We start from the raw sequence: 12,738 nt of genomic DNA on the forward strand, positions 1-12,738 counted from the left end.
GACTTTAAAGCACCTAGCAGGGTTGAGGGATATCCCAAAACAGGACACGATGTACAGCTGATGGAGACAGAAACGGACTGCCTTTCAATTCCCACGGAAAGCGAGGTGGGTCACTCCCCAAAAAGTGACAGCAACGACAAACCCCTCTTTTACCCCTTCCCTTCCTTTCCATTTTTAAGCTGGGCAGAGCAAATGAGGTTGGGTCCACAAAAAAATAAGGTTAATAATAATAATTAAACAACAGCAACGACAACAACAGCAACGACAACAAAATAGGTGTCTCAATGTCTGAGGAAAAGTGGGATTGTAAGTGCAGTATTTCTTCATGTGCAGTTCTACTTCATACGAGTCCCCTTTGGATGAGAAGGCCTAGTGGAATGTGTGCTCCCCTCGGACTATGTGCGACGAGAACTCATAGCGGTCCTGGCTTCGGTAGCCACAGATGTTGCACTCTAGCGGGTCCCGGTAGCCGTGGCAGCCCATGTGGATGGTGTACATGACGTGGTCCAGGAAAAGGACGCGACAGTGCTCACACTTGAAAGCCCTGATCTGCTCCCCTTCTCCGTTGATGACCTTGTAGATATCCTTTAAAGAGCCCTTCGAAGCTTTTGTGGCATCCAAAGCCTTGGCGTCCTCCTTCATATAAGCCGGGCTTGGCTTTCTCTTGGGATTTAAGGCAGAGTTTCCTTGGTAGGACTGGCGGTCTTCGTGGCTGCTCTCTGAGTCAGTAGAATCCAGGCAGCTATTGCTGGGGGAGCCCTCTCTATCCTGGGTTCGACTCTTTGGTCTGATGAGGGAGATGGGGCCATCCATGTTGTTCTCGTGACTGTCAGCTGTTTCCCTGCTAATGGGCCTTTCTATCCTATTGGGATGATAGACCTGAGCGTAAGCTGAGCTGATGACCGGGGCCACCTCTGCAATTGTGCTTGGTGTGTGCTGCATCAGGGGGTGAAGTGCCTCAGCTCCAAGGTAGGTGATTGCATTGTTGATGGCTTGGTCCATCATGTGAGACTGCATCAGCTCAGCCTCCTTCTCATAGGTTAGGTTCATATCAAAGGGAATATCTGGATAGCCAAATCTCATGAGCTTTTCACCTAAGGGACAAGAGCAAATGAATGAGAAAAATCAATGTAATCACTCCAAGGTTTCACTGTAAAAGGGGGGGCGAGGGACAGAAAACCCCTGATTTGGGGTGACATTCATTCCACACTCCAAAGTTAGCCTCCTTCTACTTGATTACTGACCTTCTACAAAGTTTCTGTCCTGAGATGGGTAAACCAGCAACCTCACCAACAGCTCTGTTTTTATTCCAGGTGAAGCATGTGGCTGCAGCGACCTCCAGACCAATTCCAAACCTTCCACTGGGCCTGACTGTGCCCTTGCTTCAAGTTAGGAAATACATGTTAACTGGGAGAAAATGGGATTGAAGCACCGAGGGTCAATGAAGCTCTGTTGGTTTATACCATTAGACGTACTCTCCCCAAAATTAAAGGAGGCAGTACCACATGTCCCCCGCACTCTGAGGTGCAACAGGTACAGGGGGCTGGTATGGCAGCATCTTTAGAGCCACGATATGCAAATCCCTCAACCTCAAGCAGAGGGATCCCCAATCCCTCAAGCAGAAAAAATATAAAATGACTGCATGTGGCAAGTAACAGGAGCACTGGGGGCTGACCTGCCATCTCGTGTTCAGGCTACAAGATCTTTGTGGTTCTCCTCCTCCTCCTCCTCCAAAAAAAATTCTATCCCAATGTTTTGGATGAAAAAAAGACACATACACTCCCCCTTCAATGCCTATTTAGGCAAGAAAACAAAACAGAGAAACCATATGTATAGCTTAGTTTCATTTGGTAAAAGGCAAAAGCAACTTTCATTGACATGGGATAAACAAATACATAATGATGATGAAGCTGCCTGATTCATCACTGCGTGAATCCAAATTCACATCCTTGTAACCTTCTCAAATCAATGGAATTACAGATATGCGAAACCAGAACCACATGCTGGTAAATTATGATAGTCACCGGGCACGTTACGTATCACAGCTCTCCTTTGAAGTTCACAATTTACCACTACTTACACCAGGGTCAGCTCAGCAGCATTGCTTTTCCAGTAATGGTTTTAGACCGTCAGTACAAGCAAAGCTCATATAATAACTCTTCTTTTTAAGTAGAAAAGGTTGTATGTGTAACTACATGTGTAAGATACAAGATATACACGTGCTCATATGCGTTCACACACACAAATATTAGCTAGTTGTTGACAGTTAACTTTTTAAGCCTATTTTACAAAGTCTGATAAATAATTTTCGGTGGTTTTCATTGTCTTTGTTACTTTTCACTGCCTCGGTACATAAACCCAGACTTTTCTTCAATAGTGTGAGCTAAGAAATTCAAGGAGTCACTGCATATAACTGGTTTGGCTACCCAAGAATTAAAGAACTCGAGAAACTTCTATCACCTTTTGCCAAAATTACTTGGAACAAAATGTGTATAAACTACCATAAGAAAGAAACAGAACTGTAATCCCAAATCTCTTCCAAATAGCATTAGTACATTTCAACACAGCTATCACTCAGCATTTTATTTTTGACTGTAATAATTCATTCCACTTAGTGCAGCTTATCTTAAAGCGATGCATAAAGACAGAAATAATTTTACATTACCCATGGAACAATCAGGTTATCCTTGGAGATGATGTGTCACTTTTGGTTGGGAACTTAGGCCTGATTAACAAGGTAATTAAATGCAACTCTAAAAAGTGAAGCCTGTGAATATTCCTACTCTTTCCAGCAGTACTGCTCACATGCTTCTGATCAGACATCATGTTCACATACCTCACGACGTTTCCCTAGAGCTGGCTGTGTTACACTTGCAGCTTACCAAAAGAAAGCATAATGTAGAAAACTGTTCTTTTGTTACACATTAGACATTTGGGGAAAATTAGGGAAGGAAAAGGCAAACGGTGCTACAATGATGGCCTTTGTAATCTAACATCACCTAAGGATGATTCTTGCCATCAAAACATCCTCTTTTCAGTGCTTCTGCTGTGGTCTGGCAGTCTTGCTGCCTGTGATGGCTGTCCTTCCACTGGGAGGATGGACAACTCTTTAACAGGAGGTGGCTCCAGCCTCACTTGAAACGGAGCAGCTCCTTCCCAGAGGGAGCCAAAGCAGGACTGGAGGACAGCTTCAGGAGGCACGTGGTGACTTTGGCACAGTGGGAAGAAAGAAATGGAAATGGAAAAGTCCATTTGTTTGGTCTGTCACCTTCTCTGGCCACCTGCATCATTCCTTTGTTTGAATATAGAACTGCATCTGGTGAGAGTCTGATCTTGCCTCCAAACGTGCTGTTAGTCCTTTGTAAGCTATATAGATCAAGAAATAATACCTATGCTTTATGGACTACTTGGATAAATGATGTAAACCTTATTTTGATTCCTTTTATCTCCCACATTTAGTTACTCCACCAGAGACAGCAAAGCAGAGAAAACTGTAAATTGCCAGTGACCTGAATTATTCATTCCTTTAATTATGAACTGGTTCCAAAGATATCAGAGCCTTAGAAATGGAGTATGACATAAAAAAGTAAAATAAAAACACGGGAGGAGAGGGCATAAAACGCAGAGCTCAGAAGAAACGTTAACAAACCAGTCAAAGTGGTTTTCAACTTTAATTCTTCTTTAGCCAAATCTATACTTAAAACTAACTAATCAAATTAACCATTTTGAATTTTCATGCAAAATTATGCTGAAATTCTACTTATTCTTGCCCTGCATTAATGAAGCGGAAGAAGAAACGTTCTCCACTGTGGTCATCTTAGCGTATGACATTCAAAAAAACCTCTATACAGGCATTTGAAGCTAGACCAAAGCAGACAGACACAGCTATCCTGTAGTCCATCTCATCAAGTATCTAGAGCAACTGCACTGCCGGACACTTGGGAGAAAGATGCAAGAAATCTTGGAGAAAGCAGTTACAGAATTTACCATCGGATAAATTTCCTCCTGATCTCTATTAACTAGAAGTTGACTCTGACTTTGAAGCCAGTTGATCTTCATCTGTTCTGAGATTCCTGTGTATTTTTAATTCTTACTATAACAACCATGGTCCTATCATAAGCCACACAAACGTCTCCTCCTGCATTCCTGCCAGTTCTTAAACTCAGTAACACCCTCTGAGCGTGAGCACCACATTCAAACCGAAAATACCTGAATCTGCTTCATGTGATGGGCTTGAAGACCGTTGCTTTCAATTTCACTAATGTCAGTTTGTCCCTTCATTGAAGGAGAGGCAAAACCAAGCACTCAGACTCCTGCACATCATAAGTCATATTTTCTGCCTCCACTATTTCAACAGGTTTGGTCAGGCTAGTACCTCAATAGCAGATACACAACCAAGTCTCTTGCTCAGAAATTAACTCTATTTGCTGTATGCTGCTTCCTTTCCTCCCGAAATTTCAGCCACAGTAGAGACTGTGGTCCATAACCAAGGTCCCTTGGAGACTGCTGATCAGAAAGAGCAATAAAGCATTGACAGATGTAGCATGCAAAGATTTTAGCTTACGCTTACATGACCTTCTCATAAACACCATTAAGTTGTTTTGGACAGGTGCCACACTTGCAGTATGCACAGGAAAATTTCCTGCAAGAGAACCATTACAAGTTCTTCCTGATAGAGTTGAACAATATTTCATTGGGGAGAAAACGGGAAGAAAAGTAAGGTCATGGTGAAAGAAAGAAAAGTAGCAAAGCGGAGACTGCTGTTTTTCAATTCAAACACTGTGATGCCATGAAGGATCAGAAAATGCAGAAAAATAAGATACAGTAAATATGAAAGAGGACTCTCTTTCTCTACAGCTGGTTCTGGATAAAAAGCTGCATGTCACGTGAAACCCTGAATTCCTAGCCCCAGAAAAACGGAATACCAAAACGATCTGTTACACCTATAGAAGAAACAGGTTTATCTCACAACAAAGTAGTATACTCTGCTGAAGACAATAATAATCTGCTACAGCATATCTCAGACAAGGATTTCCAATCAGCAAATCTGCCTTTGAAGACAGTAACAACATATGGTGAATTGCATGGGAGTGGACAAGTAAAATAACTTTCCTGGTCTAAAAAAAAAAAAAAAAAAAAAAAGAGAACATCATCTATAGCTTCCAAAAGTTGATTCTGTTTATACTATCCAAAAAGTGAGTTGCCTCAGTTGCAAGGTATATTTATAATCAAGTAAACTACACTGCTTTGAGAGTAGGCATGGGTACACAGAATGTAAGGGAAGGGAACGAGGTCTCCAGAGCTCTCAGATAGTCTCTGGCCCCTGCAAAGATAATGTCTGAGAGGCACTGCAAACGCAAGTCTGTGGACAACCTAGAGGAGAAAAAGAGCGAGAGGTGTGAACTGCCCTCCTTCCTTTTGAGGCTGTAATGCTTCTGAGGTGTAGACACACCGGTTTAAGTGTCAGCATGGGTAACTATTTCACTGCTGATCAGAACCTGCAAGAACGTACAGCGCTTGCTGAGATAACACCAGGGAAACTTGCTATGATGGGACCACGTTTACGATCTCATAAAGCTGTGTTTGGCTTGTCAGTAGAGTGTCCTGCTTCCATTTCCATCCTCTTCAACCCCAACTGTTGTCACAGCAGTAAATGAAATCAGACTTTAAAGCCTCCCGTTCCTATCAGCTATATAGTAATTCATTTCAGACCACTCTTAAAGACAACAGTCTAAGAATTAAGCTTTTATCTCAGAAGTACTAATAACAATACAGGAAATAGTGATGCCTCCCAGCATTCCTCCTGTAGGTTGGATTGCTCCTGACCCAACCTTGGCTTAGCACCGATATTTGGGAATGGTCAGATGACTGAGCACAGGCAGGTCAGTGTGTCAGTGCCCCCCAGGTGAGCTGCTGCATGCTGCTAACCCCCTACTATTCAAAACCATGTGGGTTAGCTTAAAAAACCACCCTCAATGGTGATTTAACAAATCCATCTGAATCTGCATTTAGCTGAGAGGCAATGACTTTTCTAAATGGCTGCGTTAATTGCTTACAGTCCTCTGATCCTCTCTCCTTAAGTATCCTCGGTGTGGGCAGAATGAGTATATGACACCCTTAAAATCTGTAGGGCTGTCCTTGCAGGGAGTGAGTGTGGAAAATGCATATTACATGACTTTGGAGTCTAGCAGCATACACTTACCCCAAGTAATTCCCTGTCCCAGCTCCCCTCCTAAGTTTAGCACTGCCTCAGGAGCAGTAAAAAGAAGCTTTAGGCTACAGCTCAAAGCAAGTAACGTTCCCCATGCTATCTCCTGCTGAGATGAACAACTTGAAGATGTCAAGATACAAAGCCAAATATGAATTCTGAGCCTAGGATACTAAATTTGGTAACTAAAAGTCATCAAATGCTCTATTATATTCATGCGTTAAGGAGTTTAATGTGCACAGAACACTGCACCTGGAGCAAGCACTTCTTCCAACAGAAGTGATGTGATTTTACTTCCTCATGCTGATATTACGAGACCAGTTGTTGCCAGCTCTCAAGAATTTAATACAAGTTACAAGTCTTGAGATACTGATTGGTTTTTGCCTTTTTTTTAAAACATACGCACGTATGGAGACAGATAATTAAACGAGAGTCTTAGTTTTTATTTGCTGGGGCAAGGAGAGGGAAAAATGACAAGCCTAATTCTCAAAAGGGCTAGAGAAAAGTTAAAAAAAACAAAACAGCCTCAAGGCACAGTAAAAAGCTCAAGATTTTCTAAGCCATTTTCGTGATTCTGGGGACTTCACTTTTGAATTCTCTGGGTTAGTAAAATTAATTCGATAATTTTCAAGATTTCTTGCTGTGATTTAACCGTCTCCATTGTTGTCCCCACCCATCACGACCAAGTTCTGAAAGCGTTGCTTTTCCCCTTGTTCTTTTGGCTATTACAAATAACAAGTGGCCTATACCTACGTGCTAAAAATAACAAAAGGCGTATTTCAAGCTTACCCACAAACTTCTGTGGGGTGGAGCTTTTACGCTTTCCCATGTTGCTTGTCAGCTTCTCTATAACAGCAGGTCTCTCAAAAGGCACCAGAGAAATATTGTTGTCCATCACAGGCTCTTGTTCCTTACAATCTTCCATAGGAGGTACTACATAAAACCAAAAAATCGTATCAGACAAGTCTGGTCTACACTTCACAGACAACACAAATCATTTGAGCCCTGCTGATTGCGCAACAAGTGCAACACAAAACAAAGCAAGGTGTGGGAACACACTGGGCATCAAGATAGCATTCACTTTTAAGCAGAGCCACGTTTACAAAATGCTTCTGTTTGGGACCATCTTATTTATCAGAAGCACGACTTTAAGAATTTATTAAAGGGCTTCTTGTGTTCTGACTACTCAAGATCCCCAGTGAGGAGGGGACACTTGAAAACTCACTCTGTAGATGACATTTTCCGTTATTCTCCCTTCAATACGGTCACCTGTTGCCAATGTAACTTTTCAGTTATCATTCTTTGTGTAAACTCCACACTTATCATATGGCACGCTTACCATTCTTATTCTCTTCTCATGCTAATCTCAACGACTGAAAAACATACAAGGCATTGATGACTTGTGTTTCCTGGGCCTGGCTGTGCATTCCCCAAGACTCCCGGAATGAAGGATCCATTTGTTAAACCATGTTTCCTCTTTCTATACATGAGATTGTAAAATCAACAAACGCTGTACTGGAATTACAGGATTAACATCATATGGAAATTCCTTTCAGAATCAGTTGCAGAAACTATCAAATGTTTGATTAATATTTTGTCCCTTCAAACACGGACCTAACAACCAGTGAAATCATGTCTTCTCTGTCTGTCTTCCCACTTTTTCAGATCAGCAAAGTGCATCCCTGTGCTAACTACATTAGGGGAATACTCATACACTGTCTTTGAGACAATAACGAGAAATTAATGACCCCTTCAGTCTTTACTCATTTCACTCTTTGTTGCTTGTTGGGTTAGGGAATTAGGAGCTACAGCAAAAAAAGTACAGAAATTGCATGGGCTACCAACCAGCGTAGCGACTGACTCGCACAGGGTTTTATGTCACTTGCTGAAACAGCTACCCACTAAATACCTACACAGTACTCCATTTTTGTTCAGCATCCTCTTGCAAACACCAAGAAAGGTCAGTGGTACCATGCTGTGGATCGGGCTCAGAGAACTCAAGTCATAGGGTGGTAAAACACTGGAACAGGTTGCCCAGAGAAGCTGTGGCTGCCTCATCCCTGGAAGTGTTCAAGGCCAGGTTGGATGAGGCTTTGGGCAACCTGGTGTAGTGGAGGATGTCCCTGCCCATGGCAGGGGGGTTGGAACTGGATGATTTTTAAGGTCCCTTCCAACCCAAACCATTCTATGATTCCATGATTTCCAGTATACGTCAAAAGTGTGATTCCACGTGCAGCTCTTCCTACTGCTTTGTTTCCATGAATTTAATACTTGGACTAACTGTCCCACATTCATCTTTGTCAGGTAGCAAGAGAAACCTGAGAAGGAGCAGTGACTATTCCATGTGCTACTGGGATGGTTGAGGTGTAAAAAAATTATTTGAGGAGAAGAACAGACAGCAGAGAAACAGAAACCGGGATGATCTTGCAAAGACTTCCTACAATTTGTAAACTGTGAGCAACCGATTGCATTCTCTGTATTAGATAAGTCTTCCAGAGAAGTCACGGGTGGTATTGCAGAGGTAGTAGAGGAGGACTGAAACCCACATCTTGTGCTACTCCTCCTCTCGTCTCTCAGTGCAGCAGCCTTTCGTGTCACAGATACCCTCTCCCTGAGACTGTGCCATAAATGAACACCACTAGCCTACTTTCCTCCCTTGTAACTTTACTGCCTTCAGGATCCTAATATGGAATAATCACTCCCCTGTTCTTAAACATGCAGCTGTTTGCTAGCACATAATATATGAAAAATGGGGTGATAAAAGCATTGTCTTTGCCTTCTTTCTAGTAAGGAGGAGCAAATACCAGGCAATTACAAAACAGAGTATCTGCTCAGGTGAACTTCTCAATTCAGACACTCATAAGAAGAAAACATGGCAATTTATTCATCTGATTCCATTTGTGCCTCTGCTGCTACGGAAAGCTGAGTACTTGGAGGCTTAGAATCTACCATATGCTATAAAATGATTTACTCTGCAGCTTTTTTATTTGTACATGATGCTCCCCCTGAGAAACACAATGGTTTCTCATTTACAAGGCAGTCCTGCTGGCATCAGTGAAAGAGAGGAAGAAAAAGCACAAATACGAAATGAATCTAAGATTGCAACCAAACGGGACGCAGTGTCTGAGTGACCTAATTAATGCCCAGTGCAGACTGGGAGGTCTGGAATACTTCAATAGCTAAGGCTAAATTTTTAAGGTTATTTAAATACTGTGCTTGGTCAGAAGCTATCTCCACTAGTTCCACTCAAATATTTATCGAGAAGAATGTGTAAGAAAGGAAAGATTACGTCTGTTGATTTTCACTGGCAACTGGTGTCTGACTGTCCTTTTGGCTTACCAAAAATCAGCACATGCACACACTTTGCATGAAACCCCGCATCCCTGCTCAGCAGCAATACCCACCCTCGCTGCCATGGGCCAGGTTTGCATGCCAGAGTCACTTCAAAAATTCCCAGCTGTTGGTGTACACGGCACACGAGGCTGGTGGTGGGGTCCTAGGGAGGTGCAGAGGGCTCTAAATCCCTCCTAGGAAGATTTCCTAAAGGTATGCTGGCTTTGTAGGGCTGTACTTGCCCAAAAAATCAGTTGAAAACCTCCTGATTACTTTCATAGCTATCTGATTAAGCCCCAAAAGTGGTGACATTTGTATGTCTTATAACAATTAAGTAATAAGTAAATAATTCTACTGTTGTGCATACGTGTGTAAAATTTCCTAGATAGAATTTGAAACTTTTCTTCCATGAAAAATGAATAGTGCTAAAAAAGACATCTGCTCTTCTCTATGTCAGGCAAAAATCCTGCCTGGACTCCTTCTAAAAGTAAAATCATCACCAATAAAAGCATTTTCTTTTCTATCTTTCATGCTGCAAGCTCTTTATTCCCACCTCAGAACTCAACTCTATAATCCAGGGCACGGTGAATCACTGAATCACGCAAATGTTTGTGTTACGATGGGAATAAGTTACTGGAGTGTGTTTTGTTGTGTAGATTTCCTGGGAGAAGGGAGAGATGGAAATAGCTTAGTTTCAGAAACCATTGAAATCGCATGCAAAACTAGACCAAACAGGTGAGATGTCACATTTTAGAAACCCAGAGTTAAGCTAAAGATCACCTTGCGAATTCTAGATACATTAATTTTCATTTCAATTTTAAAATATACAAATAAAGGACAAATAGCCCAGCCTGCTTTTTTTTTTTTTTTTTGAGGAAAAACGAAATAAAAAAGGGGAAAAGCAAACTGATCACACACAACCAACAGTTACCAGAAATCAGCTGCTCTGTGGTAGAAGCTCATGTGTACACATTTACTCTGCCGTAAACGCAATTTTTTTTTTTTGTTGTATTTTCTTGTACTTCAATTACCTTGCTAGTGGGAGCTGCCGAGAAACAGCTGACACATTATAACTAGCTTTGATACAGCAACTCATTTTAGGCAGTCAATTTATGGTCTCAGCTCATGAAGGCTTTTTTTTTTAATCTAAAAATCAAGTGTCTAGTCCATGACAAGCCCACGCTTGAGTACGTTTCTCTTCAAGGATGTTCTTCATCAGCTATCAGGCTGCGCTCCTACGCTGCCCATGCAAACATCCACCATCATGTCCTCAACTGCAGTTTACACCAAGTGTTGTTTCTAAACCCAGACTCTCAATACACAAACCTGGATGCTCTTCAGAACAAAGTCTTTATTCTCCTGAAGACATCGGTCTTTCCATCATAGTGCTCAAAGCAGGTATCTTTGAGTTTTTGCTTCTTAGTTTGTAAGAAACCACATACACTGGTAAAAAAAGTTTATGCTGTTCCAGTGAGGAAAGAATAGGGGGGGAAAAAGAAGTCAAAAAAGCACCCAGTATGTGTTTTGCTGATAAATACTTCTATGTGCAGACAACAGACACTGGGCTAAGTCTCAGCTGGTATAAATTAGTATTACTCCATCAACCTCAATTTCCTTTCCTGAGCTCACAAATTGCTATTTTAAAAAGCGTGTGCGTGCAGAGAAATGACAGGAAATATTCCCATGGACCCTGGTGTGAAGTCTCCTGTGGGATCAGCATTTTAATGATGTTTTAAGCAACTATGTAAGAGGGAAGGACACAAGGCCATTGTGTGTTTTATGTGGAGCTGGCCTTTGAGCCTGGCACAGCCTAGGGCTGGGCTTCTTTCTCCTTCTCCACTCTACTTGAAGAATTTCCCTGGATTTTGTACTTTGTGGAGATGGAGAACACCACACCAGGTGCAAACCATAGCTAGCATTCAACTTTTCTCCCTATTCCTTCCTATAAAGATCATGTTCTCGGCATTCGGAGAGCGTCACTTTTGTCACCCCCGACACGCCGCTGGCTCGGAGACCGCAGACTAATTTCTACCTCTGGGGCCAGCACTGCTTAGCTGAAACTGGCCAACAACAAAGTCCTGGGACCTCTCTTGCAGCAGCCGTGGTGCTGAGCAGGGAGCAGGACCCAGCCACGAGGAGGGGCAGCTCCGCAGCCAACTGGCACCCGGAGAGAGGATGGAGAGAGACCCGCAGACGTGTACATTCCTACCCACACACCGAAACTAGCCCTCCTTCCCCTCCTCTCGCTTCCCCCTGTGGCTTTAGTCAGGTGATCTAGCCGCCTGCAACACAAAGATAATTGAAATTAAAGGCCTCCTCAGGCCCAGCAAAAGCACCCAAGTAGATGTTTGTAGCGTGACTATACACTGATCAACTCGAGCACCACGCTTCAAGAAAATCCAAACTCTCTACAGGCTGCCTCCAGTTTTCTAGAACAATTAATCTCTGCCAAAATCATTTAGACTGATGTTAAACGTTGGCCATATTGGGTGAGACCCAGCACAGCCACCTGTGTCTTTACAGCAGGATGTTGGCAGGGATAAGAAAATTCCCATCTCTACCTATTCCGTGCAAAATGGTGAAGTTGTGATCAGGAGACACACCGAAATGCATGCGTAGGCTTCAAAACACTCGGCAAGAATAAAATGCTTTAAAAGTATTTGGGAAGAGAGTTAGGAAAACTTAACCCCAACACGATGCAAAATAAACCAATGATTAAAATCTCCAAAGCAACCACTCACTCATCCTCAGGAATACCTGTTCCATGTGTGACATAGGAGAGAAGGGAAATTAATACATTTTTCAGGGTTAGACTAAGACCTAACTTTTAACCTGAGTAATCATTTGTATACTCTTCCCTGGTGTCTTTATAGTGCCAGGAGAAAGGACTTTGCCTGCAGACCTCTACAGGTTGATGCTCATGACCCTCACTCCCAGGCTAAGCGTCATGGGTGGGAGTGATGCTGGGATGCAAGGTGAGGTTTATTACTGGTCTCAGCTGAATTTGGAGCTTCCTGTCGCTGCCCGTCCTCGTTACACCCTTGCTGAAGAGCACAGTGAAGACAGTGGATCAAACATCTCTTAAACGTTCACCAGGGGAGATTTGGGCATATTTGCCCAGAGGAGAAAGAGGCACTAGTTGAATTCAAAGCGCTGTTTTAAGCTAATTTTGCTGAGAAAAGTAAAGTGGTTGTGTG

General features: G+C 42.5%; 1 protein-coding gene across 4 annotated transcripts in view; it reads right to left on the minus strand.

Annotated features, from left to right (window-relative positions):
• Positions 1 to 369: 369 nt before the first annotated feature.
• Positions 370 to 12,738, minus strand: part of IKZF2 (IKAROS family zinc finger 2) — a 109,061-nt gene continuing 96,692 nt past the window's right edge. For 3 of the 4 annotated variants that reach the window (XM_009990826.2, XM_009990827.2, XM_086615356.1), the window contains exons 6-7: positions 6,998 to 7,141; positions 370 to 1,094 (exon numbers count right to left, since the gene is read on the minus strand). In XM_009990826.2, the coding sequence (XP_009989128.2) occupies positions 370 to 1,094; positions 6,998 to 7,141 (869 nt within the window). The remainder of the gene's footprint in view (positions 1,095 to 6,997; positions 7,142 to 12,738) is intronic. The other variant, XM_086615358.1, reaches the window with a different exon arrangement.

Source organism: Tauraco erythrolophus, chromosome 8, assembly GCF_009769465.1.
Source record: "Tauraco erythrolophus isolate bTauEry1 chromosome 8, bTauEry1.pri, whole genome shotgun sequence".
Classification (NCBI taxonomy): Eukaryota; Metazoa; Chordata; class Aves; order Musophagiformes; family Musophagidae; genus Tauraco; species Tauraco erythrolophus.